Below are 17,470 nucleotides of genomic sequence, written 5' to 3' on the forward strand. Positions count from 1 at the left end.
GTCATGACCATTTTCATTGTAATTTCTTTGAACTTCAAATCAGTTTTCAAAATGTCCTTCTTTGCAGCTGTGTAGATTTGCTAGCGCTACCTTCTTGTGCTGTGGGAAGTATTAGTTCCTTGAACTCATTACCTGTAGGGAACCGTAGATCTTGGCGACGGTGGTTGGTCCAGCCCATCAGGTGTAAGGTGCAGTGGAATATGGGCAACGATGATTCGTTCAGATCATTAGCTGTAGGGAACAGGAAATTTTGGCGACGGTGGTTTGTTCGGCTCCTTAGCAGTAAAGGACGGTAAATGCAGGCGACGATGATATGTTCAGCTTGTCAGCAGTAAGCAATGTTCAGAAAACAACAGTCTGTTCTGGTCACTAAACGTAGACAGTTGTGACAGATCCACACAAAGTCTTCCGATTGGCACTTGGTCATGGCACATCTGATCTCCGAAATCATGGATCTCCGACAGCGTTTTCAGGGACATCTTATGCATGTTCTTTCAAGCACTACGAAGAAGGTATACACTTCATTTTTTATGTAAGTGTGGCAACATATTTTATGTGATCATTTAACACAATGCCAATTTCTAAAAATAAGCGATTGTTCAGTATTACCTCTCTTAGAGGTTCACACTCAAGATGACCGGTAGCGGGCAGTATCTTATGACCCGATTTCGACATGAATACTCCCTAGTCCAACAACGCTGGTAACTCAATGTCGACAGTCCACAGAACTATCCGTAGTACCACACCAGGCGCTTTACTATGCACTCTGTTGTGGGGCACTATTATCAACCTGGGATTTGTCCTCCTGCTGTATAGGATCTTTCTTGTAGTCTAATATCATTTGGGATGTACTTCTTAAGTGAACAAGAGCTGTATTGGTAATATGCTTAGCATGTGTCAAATCAAAACTTCGGTCCGAGGCTGTATAGCTGGTATCCCTCCATGGTGACATAATCAAGCGGTCGTTCGAACCTTGTCGCAGAGTTCAGTATACAAGAGTGATTTCGGGTCATATTCTCCGAAAGACCAAACTCAAAGTTAAAGGATTTACATAGTATCGTATTGACACAGTCCAAAGCACACTGCACCAAGGAAGTCCGTCTCAACCGCACCAATTCACATCCTTGAAGACCGTATCCCTCCGCAGCTATCTCAAATAGTGCCTCCTTGAGCCGGGGTTTATCTGACAAAATAGAATTTATTGGTACCCACTGTGCTCAAATCTACACTCTGTAGCAATGGATATTCATAATTACAACCGTTTGGAACTATGCCTGGCTTCAAGAGCTCATCCAAATCTTAGAAGGAACGTAGATGAGTCACTCTGCAAACATTTTACGCATGTATAAAACAAGAACAGTTTAAGCCTAGCTCATGCTAGCTTCCTCTGGGACGTACGAGGAAGGTCTGTCCGCAACTTGCGCATGATCGTCTGTTTTCCCCAGGATCTCCCTGGTTTCCTCCCACGATAATGGTGACCACCGTTATATAAATGAAATATTTTTGAGCACGGTGTAAAGCACCAATCAAATAAATATAATAAAATAAATAAATAAATAAAACAAAAACAGGCGAGGGCCTCAAAAACACAGCTTTCGTCCGTACAGCTAAAATTTAAGAGAGTAAAATATTACTTCATACCTGCACATTCGGCAACACGACAGGACTGTATGCCCGTTTTATCTCCTGAACATTCCTGTCCACCGCCAGAGGGAGCAGGATTATTGCACTTCCGTTGTCGAAATTGATTACCGATTCCACACGTAACCGAGCAAGCTGACCAGGATTCCCATATCGACCAGTTCCCGTCCACTGGAATTATGAACAGTTGCCCCAGAACTAAGTAAGTATCAATATTCAATATCAAAATGCATGGCGAACCATAGTATGAGAAACAGAATACAGATCTAGGGTTATAACTGTCTCATTACCTATGCACTGGCGAAGTGTACAAGCTTAATGTTTTTACTTCATCCCCTTGACACTTTTGTCCACTGCCAGGTGGCAACGGGTTGTTGCATTCGCGCTGTGTCACTTGGTTTACCCTTTCCACACGTGACGGAGCAGGCTGACCAGGTTTCCCAAGCCGACTTGTCTCACCCTCCATTGCAATCATCACACAATTTTTCGAAAATGATTTGAGTTAGGGCTGTTCGCCAAATCAAATCCTGAATAATAATTTGAACTGATGTTCAAATAATAAAAAGTAATCGTTTATGGGAGAAAATTATGGAAACCAAAAAGGCAATGATTCGATTTTATCTGTACACAGACGTTAGTAATGATTTAGGAGTTCATAAAGGGTATGGTGAAATTATACCTCTACATTCGGAGAGTCCACAGGACTGTGTTTCTGATATATCCCCTTGACATTCTTGTCCTCCGCCAGAGGGAGCTGGGTTATCACACTTGCGCATTCTTGTTTGACGTCCGGTTCCGCAGGTGACCAAGCAAGCCGTCCAGGCTTCCCAGTTTGACCAGCTGCCATCCACTGAAACTGAGACGTGTCAGAAACTTGTCACGTTTACCCTTCCGTTATCTCACATTTCAGACCAAGCAATGACGCTCGAAAAGGGTCATGTCACCTTTTCGCCGAGCTAACATCGATAGCAAAAAAACCATGCAATAGCGGAAAGATGAAGAGACTTCATGGTATATATCCTTGCATCTGCTGTGTTGACTAATAACAAGGAAATAAAACACACGATTGCTATCATCATAAACTTAATATTTCTTGAAATGATAAAAACAAACTATACGTGAGTACTTGTAACAAATTTTTAAAAAAAGGCCATTTACCCATACATTCGCTGACTGTACATGATTGGGCTTCAGATTTATCTCCCGGACACATTTGTCCACCGCCAGATGGAGCTGGGTTGTTGCACTTTCGCAGTCTGGCCTGATCCCCGGTTCCGCACGTGGCAGAGCATGCTGACCACGCTTCCCAACTGGACCATTTTCCATCGACTGGTATTAACATACAATTTAGACAGGGACAGTTAAACTGCTGATAATCCCATATCCTCTTTGGTTTAGAAGTTCAATACAAAATTTAGTCATTATAGCACAAAGAGAGCAAACTTGACCTCCGTGTATCTTGTGTTTTATTGCTATATCAAGCCTTGGAAGCGCTTTTGTATAATACTCATCTTCTGTCATCTACACTCGACCTAGAATTGTTTATTTCACCATTTATGCAAAAATTTCTACAACAAAAATTATTATCACCAATGTCAGTGAAACAGTGTTATAAACACTTCGGTTCCTTTTCGAAATGAAACTACGTTTAGGCCATAAAAGAACAAGAAGCCGCTCCGTTCCGCATTTTTCTAAATATACGCAGGCATGGATTAGGTAACGGCCCAACCTAGCCTAATTAAAACTTCACAGGCGTGCTGTGGATGACAGAATGCCTGATGTCCACCCACCTATACATTCTGAGGTTTGACAAGCCTGAGTTTGTGAAGTATCTCCTTGACATTGCTGTCCCCCGCCAGAGGGAGCTGGATTATTGCACATCCGCTGTCTAACTTGATTTCCTGCTCCGCACGTGACTGAGCAAGGTGACCATGCTTTCCACACAGACCAGTTCCCATCCACTTAAATTAAAATACATCATCAACACCAATAAACTATCCATCGACATGGACTGTATAGAAAAATGATAAAAAAAGAACCACGGATAATCCAGGTAAAATAATATTCATCGTCTGTCATCAACACTGGACCTTAAATTGTTTATTGCATCATTTATTCAAAAATTTCTACGATTAACATTTATTATTACCAATGCCATTGAAAGAGTGTTTCGAAATGAAACCACATTTAGGCCATGAAAGAACAAGACGCCGCCACCTCCCTCCTTGACATTGCTGTCCCCCGTCAGAGGGAGCTGGATTACTGCACATATGCACGTGGCAGGGCAAGGTGACCATGCTTTCAACACAGACCAGTTCCCTTCCACTTAATTGGAAGTGAAAATACCAGCATGGTATATCTGAACATTTAAATGTCTTTTTTATAAATATCAAAATAACGTGGCTACCTCCAAAATTTGTCCGCGGGTGACAGAACAAGGTCACACTTCCATGATTGCCTTGTAAACATGTTCCCACGTGACAGGGCAGAGCGATTATGTCGTTGTCTACATGGTTTCCTGATGCATAACTGATGTATAACATCGCATTGCCGGATGAAGAACAAATCGTATTCTTGCGAGAGCTTCTATACACGAGAGTAAACAGCCCTGGTACGCACACAGGAGATTTTTGCGCATAGATTGCTATAACCTTTACGACAAAAAAGAATCAAAAGTTCTGAACCCAAATGTCTTCATTAATATTTCAACCGTACGTAGGATGGTCTGCCAGCAACTTGCAGATGGTAACCCCACCTTCCACCCTCCTGACCACGATTCACGTATCTACCAGTTTCCATTCAAAGTTTAGACGCAGTTTGGCTATTAATATTTGACATGTAATGACGCTCAGTACGCAGTCGTCTGTGTGTCATTCTTCACAATAAGATTTTGTTGATAATGCTATGATAAAGAGTGACAAAAAATACAAAATTTAAATTCTCAACATCAGACTGGAGAAAAAAGAGTTATTACCTGAGCATTCAGACAAGTTGCAGGTCTGTGTCTCCGAGTGGTCTCCTCTGCATTCCTGTCCCCCGCCAGAGGGAGCTGGACTGTTACATTCTCGCTTTCTGACTTGATTTCCTGCTCCGCACGTGGCCGAACAAGCTGACCATGCTTGCCACACAGACCAGTTCCCATCCACTTAATTAAAATGCATTATTGTAAGAAAATAAACAAATACCAATAGATTAGACATCCACATGTATGACAGAGAAAAATAATAATAATAAATCACCGACATTTCAGTTAAAATTTATGAAACAGCGTCAAATACACTTGACTATAATACTGCACCTTCACAGTCCGCAAGGCTGCATGCCTTCTTTTCCGAGTTCTCCCCTGGACATTCCTGTAAACCGCCTGAGGGAGCTGGGCTATTACACTTTCGCTGTCTAACTTGATTTCCGGATCCGCACGTGACTGAACAATCTGACCATGCTTCCCAGACTGACCAGTTTCCGTCCACTGAAAAAGGAAAAGTAAATATTTTGAAAAGTTAATAAACAGTGCATTACATTGATGGATTAATACACCAAATGCATTACACATCGAGATGGATTGTAGTAAAAACTAATAAATTCATATAACCGCCCGAAGTAAAATGCACTAATACCTTCACATTCAGCAAGGCTACATGCCTTCGTTTCAGAGTTGTCCCCGTGACATTCCTGTCCACCGCCAGAGGGAGCTGGACTGTTACACTCACGCTGTCTAACTTGATTTCCGGATCCGCAAGTGACTGAACAATCTGACCACGCTTCCCAAAGTGACCAGTTTCCATCCACTGAAATTAGAACAAATAAATATTTTGGAAAGTTTTTAATCGGTGCATTACACTGATGTAGCCTATTAATACACCAATGGCTTGGACTGCAGTGAAAATAACAAACTCATAAGAATGAAATGCGCTAATACCTTCACATTCAGCACGGCTACATGCCTTCGTTTCAGAGTTGTCCCAGTGACATTCCAGTCCACCGCCAGAGGGAGCTGGACTGTTACACTCACGCTGTCTAAATTGATTTCCGGATGCGTACGTGACTGAACAAGTTGACCAAGCTTCCCAGTCTGACCAGTTCCCATCCATTTAAATTAAGAGCATTTTGTTTTTAAAAAACCAAATGCATTACACATCAAGGTGGTTGTAGTGAAAAATAACGAATTCACGAAACGTTGTATTATGAAACTGCCTGAAGTAAAATGTGCTAATACCTTCACATTCAGCAGGGTTACATGCCTTCTTTTCCGAGTTGTCCCCCTGACATTCTTGTCCACCGCTGGAGGGAGCTGGACTGTTACATTCACGCTGTCTAACTTGGTTTCCGGATCCGCACGTCACTGAGCAAGCTGACCATGCTTCCCAGACTGACCAGTTTCCATCCACTGAAATAGGAAAAAATAAACTAAAAAAGCAAACAAATAAAAAAAGAAAGACAGGAGGAGAAAAAACTATTAACCAACGCATCACTTTATTGCACACATTAAAGCCGTCAGTGTGACATTCCTCTCTGGACACGTTGCTGGACAATCTACTTCCCATAATGACCATAAAGTTTGTGAGAAAAGTTCAACATATATTAGTTGTGAAACTATTACGGTATTAAGTACGATAACATTGCATTCATGGGCATATCTAAAGATGTTTTCACTAATGTCGCTTTTTTCGGCCACCAGAATCATTTACTATTATAAAATGTGAAGGCCTTGCCAATAAAATACCTCTAATTTTGGAGTAAATATAACATAATTAAAGACGTACCACATAGAGAAAAACCATAGCAGCGACGACAGTGTGATAGCTGGCAAATGGTCACACGTAACCGGTGAAATACAGTCTCTTGCCAATTTACCTCAGTCAGGGTTTTATTCTAACTGTTTATGTAAATACATAAATAGTAGCAAATTACACGCCCCCTAGCACAATGGCTTCAGCAGAATTAGGTCAAAAAATGCAGTGATGTTCATTGCAATTTATTAGATGTAACTGGTGTACAGTTCCTCTGGTCTAGAGTGTGGAAGTTTGCTCTTTTGGACTGATCACAGTTGTATATTGGCTGACAGTAATCTCTTTACAGCGGAGATGCAATAGCAAGATATTTCCTGATTATTATAATGTAGGAAGAAATTACAGATTACTTAACTGTTAATTAGTGAAGGGCAAAAAAGCATAACAGCTTTAAAACTTTCACATTGTTATATTACTTTCACAATGATTCTGCTTCAAGAGGAATGATTGTAGATACCCAACGAATTGGTGATATCAGCCTAGACTCTTGAAAAGCAGCGGATTATAACTCTTCAAGGGCTCTGACTTTATTAATACTGAAAACCCTACAAGTAATAAATCCAAGAAGACCTGGATATCTAGTAATCTCGGATTACTGCAAATGAAGATTTGCTGAACGATCTAACACAGAACGGAGCTCCTGTATGAAGACATTTGATATAATTTATACCCTCAGTCATGTCGTGCTGTTTTAACCTACGAAAAAAGTGCAGTCAATTATTTTTAAAAAAATACAACAAAAACTGGTGTATTAGCTGACAACAATTCGGTGTAATTAGTAAATAACAAATCATACATAAGGTATTATTAACCGTTTCCACAAAGCCATTCTTCACGTAAGTCATATTTTAAAATTCGTTTTTAAAGCTTACTTTTATAGTTTTATAGAATTGATCCGGTCATTGGAGATGGTGCAAACCCTTGTTAAAGATAAGTGCTTCTTTCAAACACTTTATCTGAATGGTGCATTTGTTTTGTGTTGGCATCAAGGGTTTTGGTGGCTTTCTTTTCCATCTAGTGGTTTGTATTATCATTAGTTGCCCCTTTGGAATCAGAGCTGCGGTCTTTAAGGTCTAACAATCGCACGTGTCGCACCACAAAGGCATATTATCTTGATTCTTGATGTCCATATGGGATACAATCATTACTTATACAGTATGGGATAATATATAATCATAATTCTGTAATAACATACCTGTATATCTGTTGAAATATCTGATTTTTCAAGAGTATGTACATAAATACACATCATTTAATTTAATTTTGTTTATTTGACTTCATAAAGTCCTGAGAATGAAAACGGTAACAAGTAGGCTGAACCAAAACACATTTAATTGTTCATTTTTGCAATGTATTATGCACGGTATTTAGGAAGCATAGTTGAAACTTCTTGCCTGTGCCAAATTGGCATATGTATGAGTGCTTTCTGTTACAATTTTCGTCAGTCCACCTGTGATCATCGTCCACGACAGCCACTGCGCAGTCCGCACGACTCCCGTCAAATTTCATACTGGAAGCCCAGTGTACCCAGGACAGCGTTGTCCCATCTGTCCAACGATATCTCTGACCATTCTTTGACAAGCCAATCCAATAGGAGTTAATATTGTCTCTGTGGAAGTCACAAAAAAGTATATAGGAATCTTGAAAACTATGTATGCCGATAACTAAAGACACCAGAAACAGTTCAACTCTGTAAATTGGACAAAAAAAACATATTTGTTTTCTTAATTGGTAGTGCAGTTCGATAGCGCTTAATCTGTTTACCAGTGCAATGAAAAATTCAAAATTTATTTCATTCAGCTGAGACCCTTTTGGGTTTTATAGTTACCTCAGTCATGATTTTCTATTGACTGACCAAATAACCCTTAATGTGCAAAATGCATAGATGGAATTTTTTACTTTCATAAAATGTTCCAACGAGATGCCTGATATGGCTTCTTTGTAAACAAGCATTCTGCAAGTAATGCTCTTGCAGTACATGTCCCTCACCGTTTAGAGCCAGCGAATTGAAAGCTATGTCAAACAGACGGACAATCAAACTTGATCTGTAATTCGTCTTGGTTTATCTCTGAGTCAAGTTTCAATTCGACAGAACCATTTGGAAAAAAAAAAGCAGTCCGAGTACAGTGACTGTTGGTTGAAGAATATTTCGAGATGAACACCCTTGGTAAAATGGTGAAGCACGGATAGCTGCCAGAAAAAGGGCTTATTTGTGCCACCACCTGTTCTTCACCTTTACTCACGTCTCACTGTAAATTGTGCAGCCATGAATATGGCGCATCCATAAATTCCTCAACACTGTATATGCATTTTTGATGATGAAATTTAACAGTCTGTGTGTTAATTTACAGTGTACTCGCATTACCCACTGGGTATCATTGACGTCACACACTTTTGCTTGAAATAGGTCCTATATGTTGTTCATTTCAAGTTCCATTAGGTGAAAGCGTTTATGGATCTATATATATACAATGTATATGCATTTTTGATGATGAAATTTAACAGTCTGTGTGTTAATTTACAAAAACGTGATGTGACGTCACTGGCCCCAAAACAGTCATAAAAGGCCACCGTAGAATCCAAACTTTCACATGCATTTTAAAAGGTTGAAAAAATTCCAAAAAGTTAAATTAAACTACTGTTTTGAACAGAGTTAAATGGTCTTTCATCTGTTGAGGATAACTCGGACAGTTATCACTGACCAAAGAAGGAAGAGTCAGTGAGCTTATCTTACCTGTGATTCCTAGAGTCAATTGCCACCTTGATATCCTCGACAATCGTCAGGCTATAGGGCTTGAACAGTTCACCGCCATATTTTTGGCATTGTTTCTCTGCCTGGTGGAATTGTTTACTGTTTTTTGACGTTGAAAACCTAACGCAGAGACGGGAAGACTTCAGAACAGTTCCCCAAGGACATGATCGGGAAGTCAGAAATTTTTCGATGGAGCGACTTCTCCGACTAGACGTACCTCCTTTCCGGGACACATCCGGGTCATCTTCCTCGATCTCAGAGTTCTGCGCAGAGCTCTGTCTGTCAGCTTTTTCACTGTCTCTGGAAGATTTGTCTTTTTTATTATTTCGGTCTGTCACACTTTTGTCGTCGTCGTCGCTCTGTTCCCCAGAATCGAAACTGCTTTCATTCTTATCCGCATCGACGTCTTTATTATTTTGGTCATTGCTGTCACTTCCATTATCAACCTCGTCTTCATCGTCACCTTTCTCTTTATGCCGAACATTGTCTTTGGAATGTGCTGAGCTTTTCTTCCCACGATCGTCATTCTTGTCACGAGCTTTGTCTTCCTTCGAACTGTCCTTGCCTCCTCCGGAATGCTCCTTTTTACCATGGTAACGATCCTCGGAACTAATATCGTCTTCCTCTGATAGATCTCTGTCTCTGTTAGTACAATCCTGCGAACAATCCTGTAGTCTTTCATTGCTTTCATTTTCACTGATATTCTCTTTTTCAGCTTTTGGGTGAGTGGCATCTGGGACCCGCGAACGCTTTCCTTCTGGAAGCAGAAATTATATATACACACACACATATATATATATATATATATATATATATATATATATATATATATATATATATATATATAAAGATATATGTGTGTGTGTGTGTGTGTGTGTGTGTCTGTGTAAGCCTAATTTTTATACTTTTCAGTAACACATTTGTGCAAAATATGTAGCTGTTTTTAAGGTGATTAATTAATGAAGTCAAGACAAAGACTATTACATGAGTGCAATAAGGCCAACCTGCAATCAAGTGGCCGTATACAATTTCGATATCAGTTATATGTTGATCACTTTACAGAAGAATCAATGTCAAATGATGGCAATAAAATGCTAATCACATTTTTAACTAATATATGACTGGTGAGAAAAACACTCTGAGGTACATTAAACTACGTTATTTCACTCCTTCTTAATTTAGGATTGTCATTCTTTGTAAGTTGAAATGCTATTTTAAACTGATAATATTACACATTTGCTATATCACGATAGGGAACTTAAACCGCTGATGAACATATTGATATTGATCTATTCAGAGAGAACTGTTTTAGGTACCCTTAGTCATCTTTTTAACATTGATTCTTTACAATACTTCACTGCGGCAAAATTTAATTTGAAATTACCTCAATATATTTTGAAGTAGAGACATAAAAATAAAAAACACTCATTGAGATTTTCAACATTGTGGTTCTTGAATATTGACAATATTATTAAAGAGAACAGCATAGAGAGTAAACTCAAAGCAACTGCGAAGCGATAGCTGGCAAATGGTCACAGGTAACCGGTAACTAGCCTCTTGTTAGGGCTTTATTCTAACTGTTCATGTAAATAGTACCAAATTACACGCCCCCTAGCACCATGACTAAGAACGAATTAGGTAAAAATGCAGTGATGTAACTACAATTAATTAGACGTTACTGGTTTTGAATTACTCAAAATGCGGTGTTGTCATCACATTTAACATTCAATGACACTAAAAAAATATGCAAAGGTACCAGTTTGAGGCACTGCATGTGTAAATACTTACCAACATCACACGTTGTCAGGAAATATACCCAGCACAGAAGAAGATATTTCCTTTGTAACACCGCCATTTTGATCTTCCTTCACGCAACTCCAGGTATTTCAAAATTTACCTAATTACAACGTATGCTGTCACCTGATTACTTGAAAAGCGGCTGGTGTCCGGGGTTCGACATTAAGTTTATGCACAAGGGCAGATAAGGTTGATAAATCTATTTCCGTTGGCTCTTTTTGTCTTTTGGGCATGGGCTGATGGCGTTGTCTGGTCAAGTGACGTGATAAGAGAATTTGTAAATAAAAGTAATTTATAACCCACGTCAACGTCCAGTTCAACGTTAGCCCTCAAACCAACCAAAATCAGATACATCCGGTCTACGCATTACTCAAATGTATTACTCTTTGTCAATACGGATTGATTCTTTAAAATAACCAAGAGAAAAAGGACCTTGAGCGGCCATAAGCTGTTTAACAGGCTTGGCGGAATGAGACTGACGGACAAGTATGTTTTCCATACAGATGGAAATGCATTTTTATTAATCGATGGATAGAACTGTTCGCGAGTTTACATTTGGCTATCAAATTTCCTGCGCCATACAGGAGTGATTGGAAATGTCCTGAACGTTATCCTTTGAATCGGCAAAAAATCGATGAGACCGCATTGGTGGAGATGAGTGGCAAAATCTACCGGCACGCACGAAGCCCACGTCATTTCCGGCTCAGTTCACACGACGTAAGTGCCAAGTCTCTGTAAAAGCCCCAACTTCGTGCGACATCATTTTTACATTACTATTTGCCAAACTCTTCAGATGATGTTTTTGTACCTGTGCAGCTAGCATATTGATTGATGGATATTCTCAGCAGGTAAATTCATTCATCGTACACTACAGCGTAGATTAGGCGTCGACATAGATGCCTTTTGTTTCATAAACTTTCATCGGTCCATTCGTGCCTCCTATACACCTGCCTGCTCTCAGACTCACATTCAGGTAGACCTACCTGTAGAACCTGCGCAGTTTTGTGACAATTGTGTTCTGATTTACAACACACTTTTTGGTGATTAGACCAAACGTACATATGCATCGATAAAGGAAACACATCCACAGGGAGTTTAAAAAGCCTTTTTATTTTTATGATGTTACAGAACGGAGATATCGCAGTTTAAAGCCAAATCGCGCACGAGAAAATCGAAAGCGCCTCCATGTTAATAGTTTAACACGTGCTCTGGTTGACGTCACTATTTGACAGCAGTCAATCCTATATCAGTAAAACAGATTCTTATATACAGAATCGTTTTCATGAAGATTGCCTCCTCATTCATAGGTTAAAACACACAATGAACCCTGAAATCAAGCCACCGCATAAGTTCAGGATTGGTTCGCAACTATTTTTGACAAACGCTTTTGGATGTACTACTTTGAACTTGAGTATACATTAACGAGGCATAAAGGAAACCTTCCACTTTGTTAGCTGGAAAGAAAATTTGCATGGCAAAGTGAATAAAATAAAAAACAAGAGAGTGAATAAAGAAGACACATTACTCTTAATGAACCGCTTATTCCACGGCAAGTGCCTGTGACAATAGTAGCTGACAATATTAAACCATTAACCAATTTCTAATTTTCAATTGTAACATGCAAACGAGTTTTAATATACTCTCGAAGAGCAAATGTGTACCGTTTTGTACACATGTGTTTGTGTAGCTCGTGATGTAAATAAGATGTGTATCATAGGTACACAGTTTGGTACACATCTAAAATGCAGGTACATGAAGATACATGCACGGTACACATCAATGTACCTGCGCACTTTGTTAATTAATGTGTACCTGTTGTACACATGTTGTGTCCTTTTTGTACACACTTGCTTTAAGAGAAGTAACATATACTATTTTTTTTCCTGCCGCGAAACGTCTGGACTGATTATTTTGTGAATTTTACGAGGAAGAACTCTGAGTTTACATGAGCGAAGATGTACAGTACACTTTCGACAATATCATGTAGACTAGATGTATATACAGCTGTAAATACAATAATCGTTTTAGAGAGCTCAGTTAGCATGTTATGAAGCATTGTTTTATACCCAGCTGGACGTGAAGACTACCTGAAAGACTTAAACAGCGAGAATCTCAACTTATTTATTTATTTGACTGGTGCTTTACACCGTACTCAAGAATATTTCAGCTGCACGACGGCCAAAAGTATCATGGTGGGGAGGAAACTGGGCAGAGGTGGGGAGAAACCCATGACCATCCGCAGGTTGGTGGTGGATCGTAAGCATCAGGCTATTGCAACAGATGAACAAATTATTGCAAAACATACATCGTTTTAATGCAACTGTTTTGTCTGAAATAATCAACAATGCTGTTTTCGCAACGTCAACAGCAACAGGAAAAAACACTCAACAACTCTCTATCACTTAATCCTACTCTGAAAATTATATTATTGGTTTTAATATGTCATTTACACCTCCATGACTTTCAACCGAGCGTGGGCGTACACAGAAATACTATAAGGAACATTTCCCTGAATCCCTCAAGTCTACAGTACGATGACGTCTTCCAGGGTTGAATTCTTGAACTTGTTTATACTGTCGTGATTTTCTAGTTCCGTTCAATATGCGTATGTTAATGGATATAAAAGTAGACTTCGTAAGGTGCATTGGTGTACCTGTACGCAAGATCCATACAATGTCACCTATACTCAAGGTTCGTATATTGTCGCCTATATTTGAAGATTCGTACCTTGTGACTTATATGCCTAATCCGCACATTGTCGGCTATATGTAAGACTCGAACATTGTCATGTATGTGTCAAGATTCGTACATTGTGCAAGATCTGCCAGTCCTATACGGTTAACGACAGTGGATTTAACACCAACCTATTTATATCAGAAATTTAAATACTTATATCAACTTTTGAGCTTAAGTAGATGTCATTAAAAAGGAGATTGGTAGGGCTGTATATGCTATTTATCAAAAAGTTCGTCCCTTTTAAGATCAGTGTATTTAAGCTTCAAACCAAACTTGGTGACGTTCGGCTCATTAATTTAGGAGGTACAACATTTTTATCGTCTGCTTCACTATAGCCATACACTGGTAAACGGACAAGATAGTTAGGGGGTATATACCACAGGTTTCTAATTAAGCGTTAATTCGAAGTCGGTTAAGGTTGACCACATATAGCTCTGGAGATATTGTAACTACAATTAAATGGCTGATAAAGGTGGCTGGACAACGGAGGATGGACACCAAGGACAAACACGATGACGCCCCGAAAATAATATGGGGAGAGGTAATTGCTTGTTGGTTTGCTTGGTTATTACTACCTACAGTCTGATGTGGAATTGACTGTGCATTGTATGTCACCTTAATTCATTTTATGGAGATATTGAGAATTTTTTGTTTTTACACTGATGTTACATTTTGAGATCCACGTGAATGTTTAGTGATTAAAATCAACGGCGCAATGAAAAAAATCCGCCCCCGCGGAGGGTACGAAGGTGCATGCAAGTCGCGGTTTTGTTAAAACCGCATCCGCCCCGGGTTCGCGAAGTTCGCTATCAAAATGAACGCTTTCAACCAGCATAACTACCACATTGCTGGAGACAGAAATCCATGGTATTCTCTTCTGAGAGACGCTCAGAGACTCTATATGTAATGCAACGACGATACCACAGTCCTTGTTTGTCGTTCAGCGGATCGAGACTTCAGTCTTGCGATTTGGCTCTTGTCACTTCCTCACTGCGATACCATATTACCATATGGTATGGTAACATAAGGTATGGTTACATAAGGAACACGAGTCTTCTCTTGAATCAGGCGTCTATGAGCGCCGAATATGGCGGCAGACCGCTGGCGCAACCCCCCCTCACACACACCGCTTTGTGAGATCGAATACGGTTCTCAGTGGTTCGCCCATGGCTATACTTGAGGAGGTTTATCATAAACCTGGTAAATACCACTGGCTTCCCCTGAGATTTTGCTCCTATCCTCCATTTATAAACCTGACCATCGCCGCACACGGTATTCTTTGACACAGAGTAAAACGTTACTCAAATAAATATCCAATAATTTCAAGTCCAGATTTAGGCTTTCAGTGAGCTTCATTTCGTCGACTAATGTGGCAATCACGGAATGGAAGAAGCTACGCCTTAATTTGTCTATGGGCAGAGGTCAATGAACTAGTCGTTATTATCAAGATAGTAAAATTTTGTCGGTATCTAAAGAGTAACTTCACTTAAGTTCCTTGAATAGAATCAAACGCGTTTAAATGATTACTTTTAAAGGACGGCTTTATGAACTATATTGTTCCATTTCCCTAATTAACCATACAGAGGTGCCAAATCTACTTATTTATTTATATGATTGGGGTTTTACGTCATACTCAATAATATTTCACTTATATCACGGCGGCATTGTAGTGGGAGAAAACTTTGGCAAGAGGTGCTAAAAACTGGAGCTTGTAGGCCTATTCGTCCCCGGTTGTTGCGCGCATGTAGGAGCGCCTTTATTTTCAAGAAATCTTGGGTTATTGAGAATTTAGGGGGTATGATGAAGTGACGCCATCAGGAGTCAGTTCGGCAGATAACCACTTCAGTGGAGTATGACAGGGTAAACATTAACATCAGGTTTTTCTCTACCGATTGATTTTTCTGAAGTGGCTCTGTGTGGTCGTTGACAACAGAAATTGCCATGGGCACACATCACTGTTTTAATGATATTAAACTATATAACAGCCAGTGCAGAGAAATTTATAGTAACTGGTTTTTAACAATACGACGTTTTATTTCTATCTCAATAAGCAATATAAAAACTCATTATATCAATATCGACAGCAGAGAATGATCTTACCCTTCAACACCTAGGCCCATCCCCACAACACACACATAGCTCAATTTCTGAGGGAAAATGATTATTTGTGTTAAATATTACAGAATAACTGAATGATTTTAGACAAGATTATTTCATTATTTCCGCAGGTAAAACTAGAAACTCACTCGTTTGTTCTCGTTTACATATCACGTGACTTGGATTAGAGCACGCGACCTCGCGCCATAACATCTTGTCACCAATAGCAACGACACAGTCGAGGGAATCGTCTTCGAACTTCTCAAGAATCCCATCGAATGATTGACCAAAGTAGTCTGTGAAAACATTGTTTAAGCAAGACTATATCTTTTGTTGCAAGGATTAAACAAGCTAAGAACAAATTCATTTTGCTTTTCACTTCTTCCATCAGTAGTCTGAGACTAAATAGGTCTAATACTAAACAAATATGTGCCAGAGTGATGTAACCAAAAGCGTTTTAACCCAGCTCACGCTGGCTTCCTCTCTGGTCACACATGGTAAGGTCTGTCCCCAGGCGGATGGGGATATTAACCTGGGCTCTGCACGGTTTCCTCGCACGATACTACTGGCCGCCGTCGTATAAGTAAAATATTCTTGAGTATGTCGTAAAACATCAATCAAATAAATGAATAAATAAACGAAATAAAAACAGAGCGGAGATAGTAAGAATTGACATATCATTACATATGATATGATATATGATAACTGGCATCTGATCATTTTTAATCGGTGAAGTTAAGCAACTTTTACCTCAATATGGGTTATATTCTAATTGTTGATGAAAATTCTCTCCGAGTAAAACTCTATGTAATTGTCATGGTAACATGCAAATACGAATTCTGCTTCATGGTTGCGTGCTCCGGATCGCTCTTGTGCGCCTTTATCTTTATCCTGGAGAGGTCCGGGGATTGTTTTTGATTAACTGATTCAGTGATCGTTGTTTTACGATGTCGGTCAGCTTTATGGGAGTAGGGATGTGTAGGGTAAACCACCGACTTTTAGCACGTTATTGACAAACTTTGTGTTTACCTGCATTCTCCCAATTTTCGTAGTCCAAGTCTGATCCATCCAGCCACTCGAATCTTAGCTCGAAGTCTTTATCACTGAGGTACAACCAGGCGGAGTGGATGGGTGGGTCAACATTGTCACTGCAACGAAAGGGAATGTGTAGAAAGTTTTTCATGACTGATTACTTTGGGGGTTATAGGTAAATAAGAATAATACAATCAAGGAACGAGACAGTAACAAGGTCGTGATTTCTATAATATACATGTATCCCACGAGGAAAACTCGAACAGGTTAGATCATGACTGACGCGGATTACACAACATTGCATCGAGGGGAAGCGGAGATACAAGTATGGGTTTGACCATGATTGACGAGGATTACACAACACTGCATCCAGGCTAGGCGGGGATATAAGTATAGGCTAGACCATGATTGACTCGGATTACACAACAATGCATCCAGGCGAAGCGGAGATATAAGTATGGGCAAGACCATGATTGACGAGGATTACACAACACTGCATCCAGGCGAAGTTGAGATACAAGTATGGGTATGACCATGATTGACGAGGATTACACAACATTGCATCCAGGCGAAGCGGGGATATAAGTATAGGCTAGACCATGATTGACTCGGATTACACAACAAT

At 39.7% G+C, this 17,470-nt stretch overlaps 2 protein-coding genes across 2 annotated transcripts; both read right to left on the minus strand.

Moving 5' to 3' along the window:
* Positions 1-842: 842 nt before the first annotated feature.
* On the minus strand, positions 843-16,952 carry LOC135470571 (coadhesin-like). Its single transcript, XM_064749591.1, has 11 exons — positions 16,843-16,952; positions 15,963-16,109; positions 5,858-6,028; positions 5,259-5,429; positions 4,940-5,110; positions 4,616-4,786; positions 3,432-3,602; positions 2,800-2,970; positions 2,321-2,497; positions 1,642-1,812; positions 843-1,183 (listed from the first exon to the last, which is right to left on the minus strand). Exons 2-11 carry the CDS (start codon positions 16,024-16,026, stop codon positions 903-905), a joined length of 1,719 nt encoding a protein of 572 aa, XP_064605661.1. The 5' UTR covers positions 16,027-16,109; positions 16,843-16,952; the 3' UTR covers positions 843-902.
* Positions 7,123-11,038, minus strand: LOC135469703 (putative uncharacterized protein DDB_G0281733). Its single transcript, XM_064748265.1, has 4 exons — positions 10,972-11,038; positions 9,166-9,940; positions 7,826-8,040; positions 7,123-7,127 (listed from the first exon to the last, which is right to left on the minus strand). The coding sequence occupies exons 1-4, from the start codon at positions 11,036-11,038 to the stop codon at positions 7,123-7,125; spliced, it is 1,062 nt and encodes a 353-aa protein (XP_064604335.1).
* Positions 16,953-17,470: the final 518 nt, after the last annotated feature.

Source organism: Liolophura sinensis, chromosome 7 (genome assembly GCF_032854445.1).
Source record: "Liolophura sinensis isolate JHLJ2023 chromosome 7, CUHK_Ljap_v2, whole genome shotgun sequence".
Lineage (NCBI taxonomy): Eukaryota > Metazoa > Mollusca > Polyplacophora > Chitonida > Chitonidae > Liolophura > Liolophura sinensis.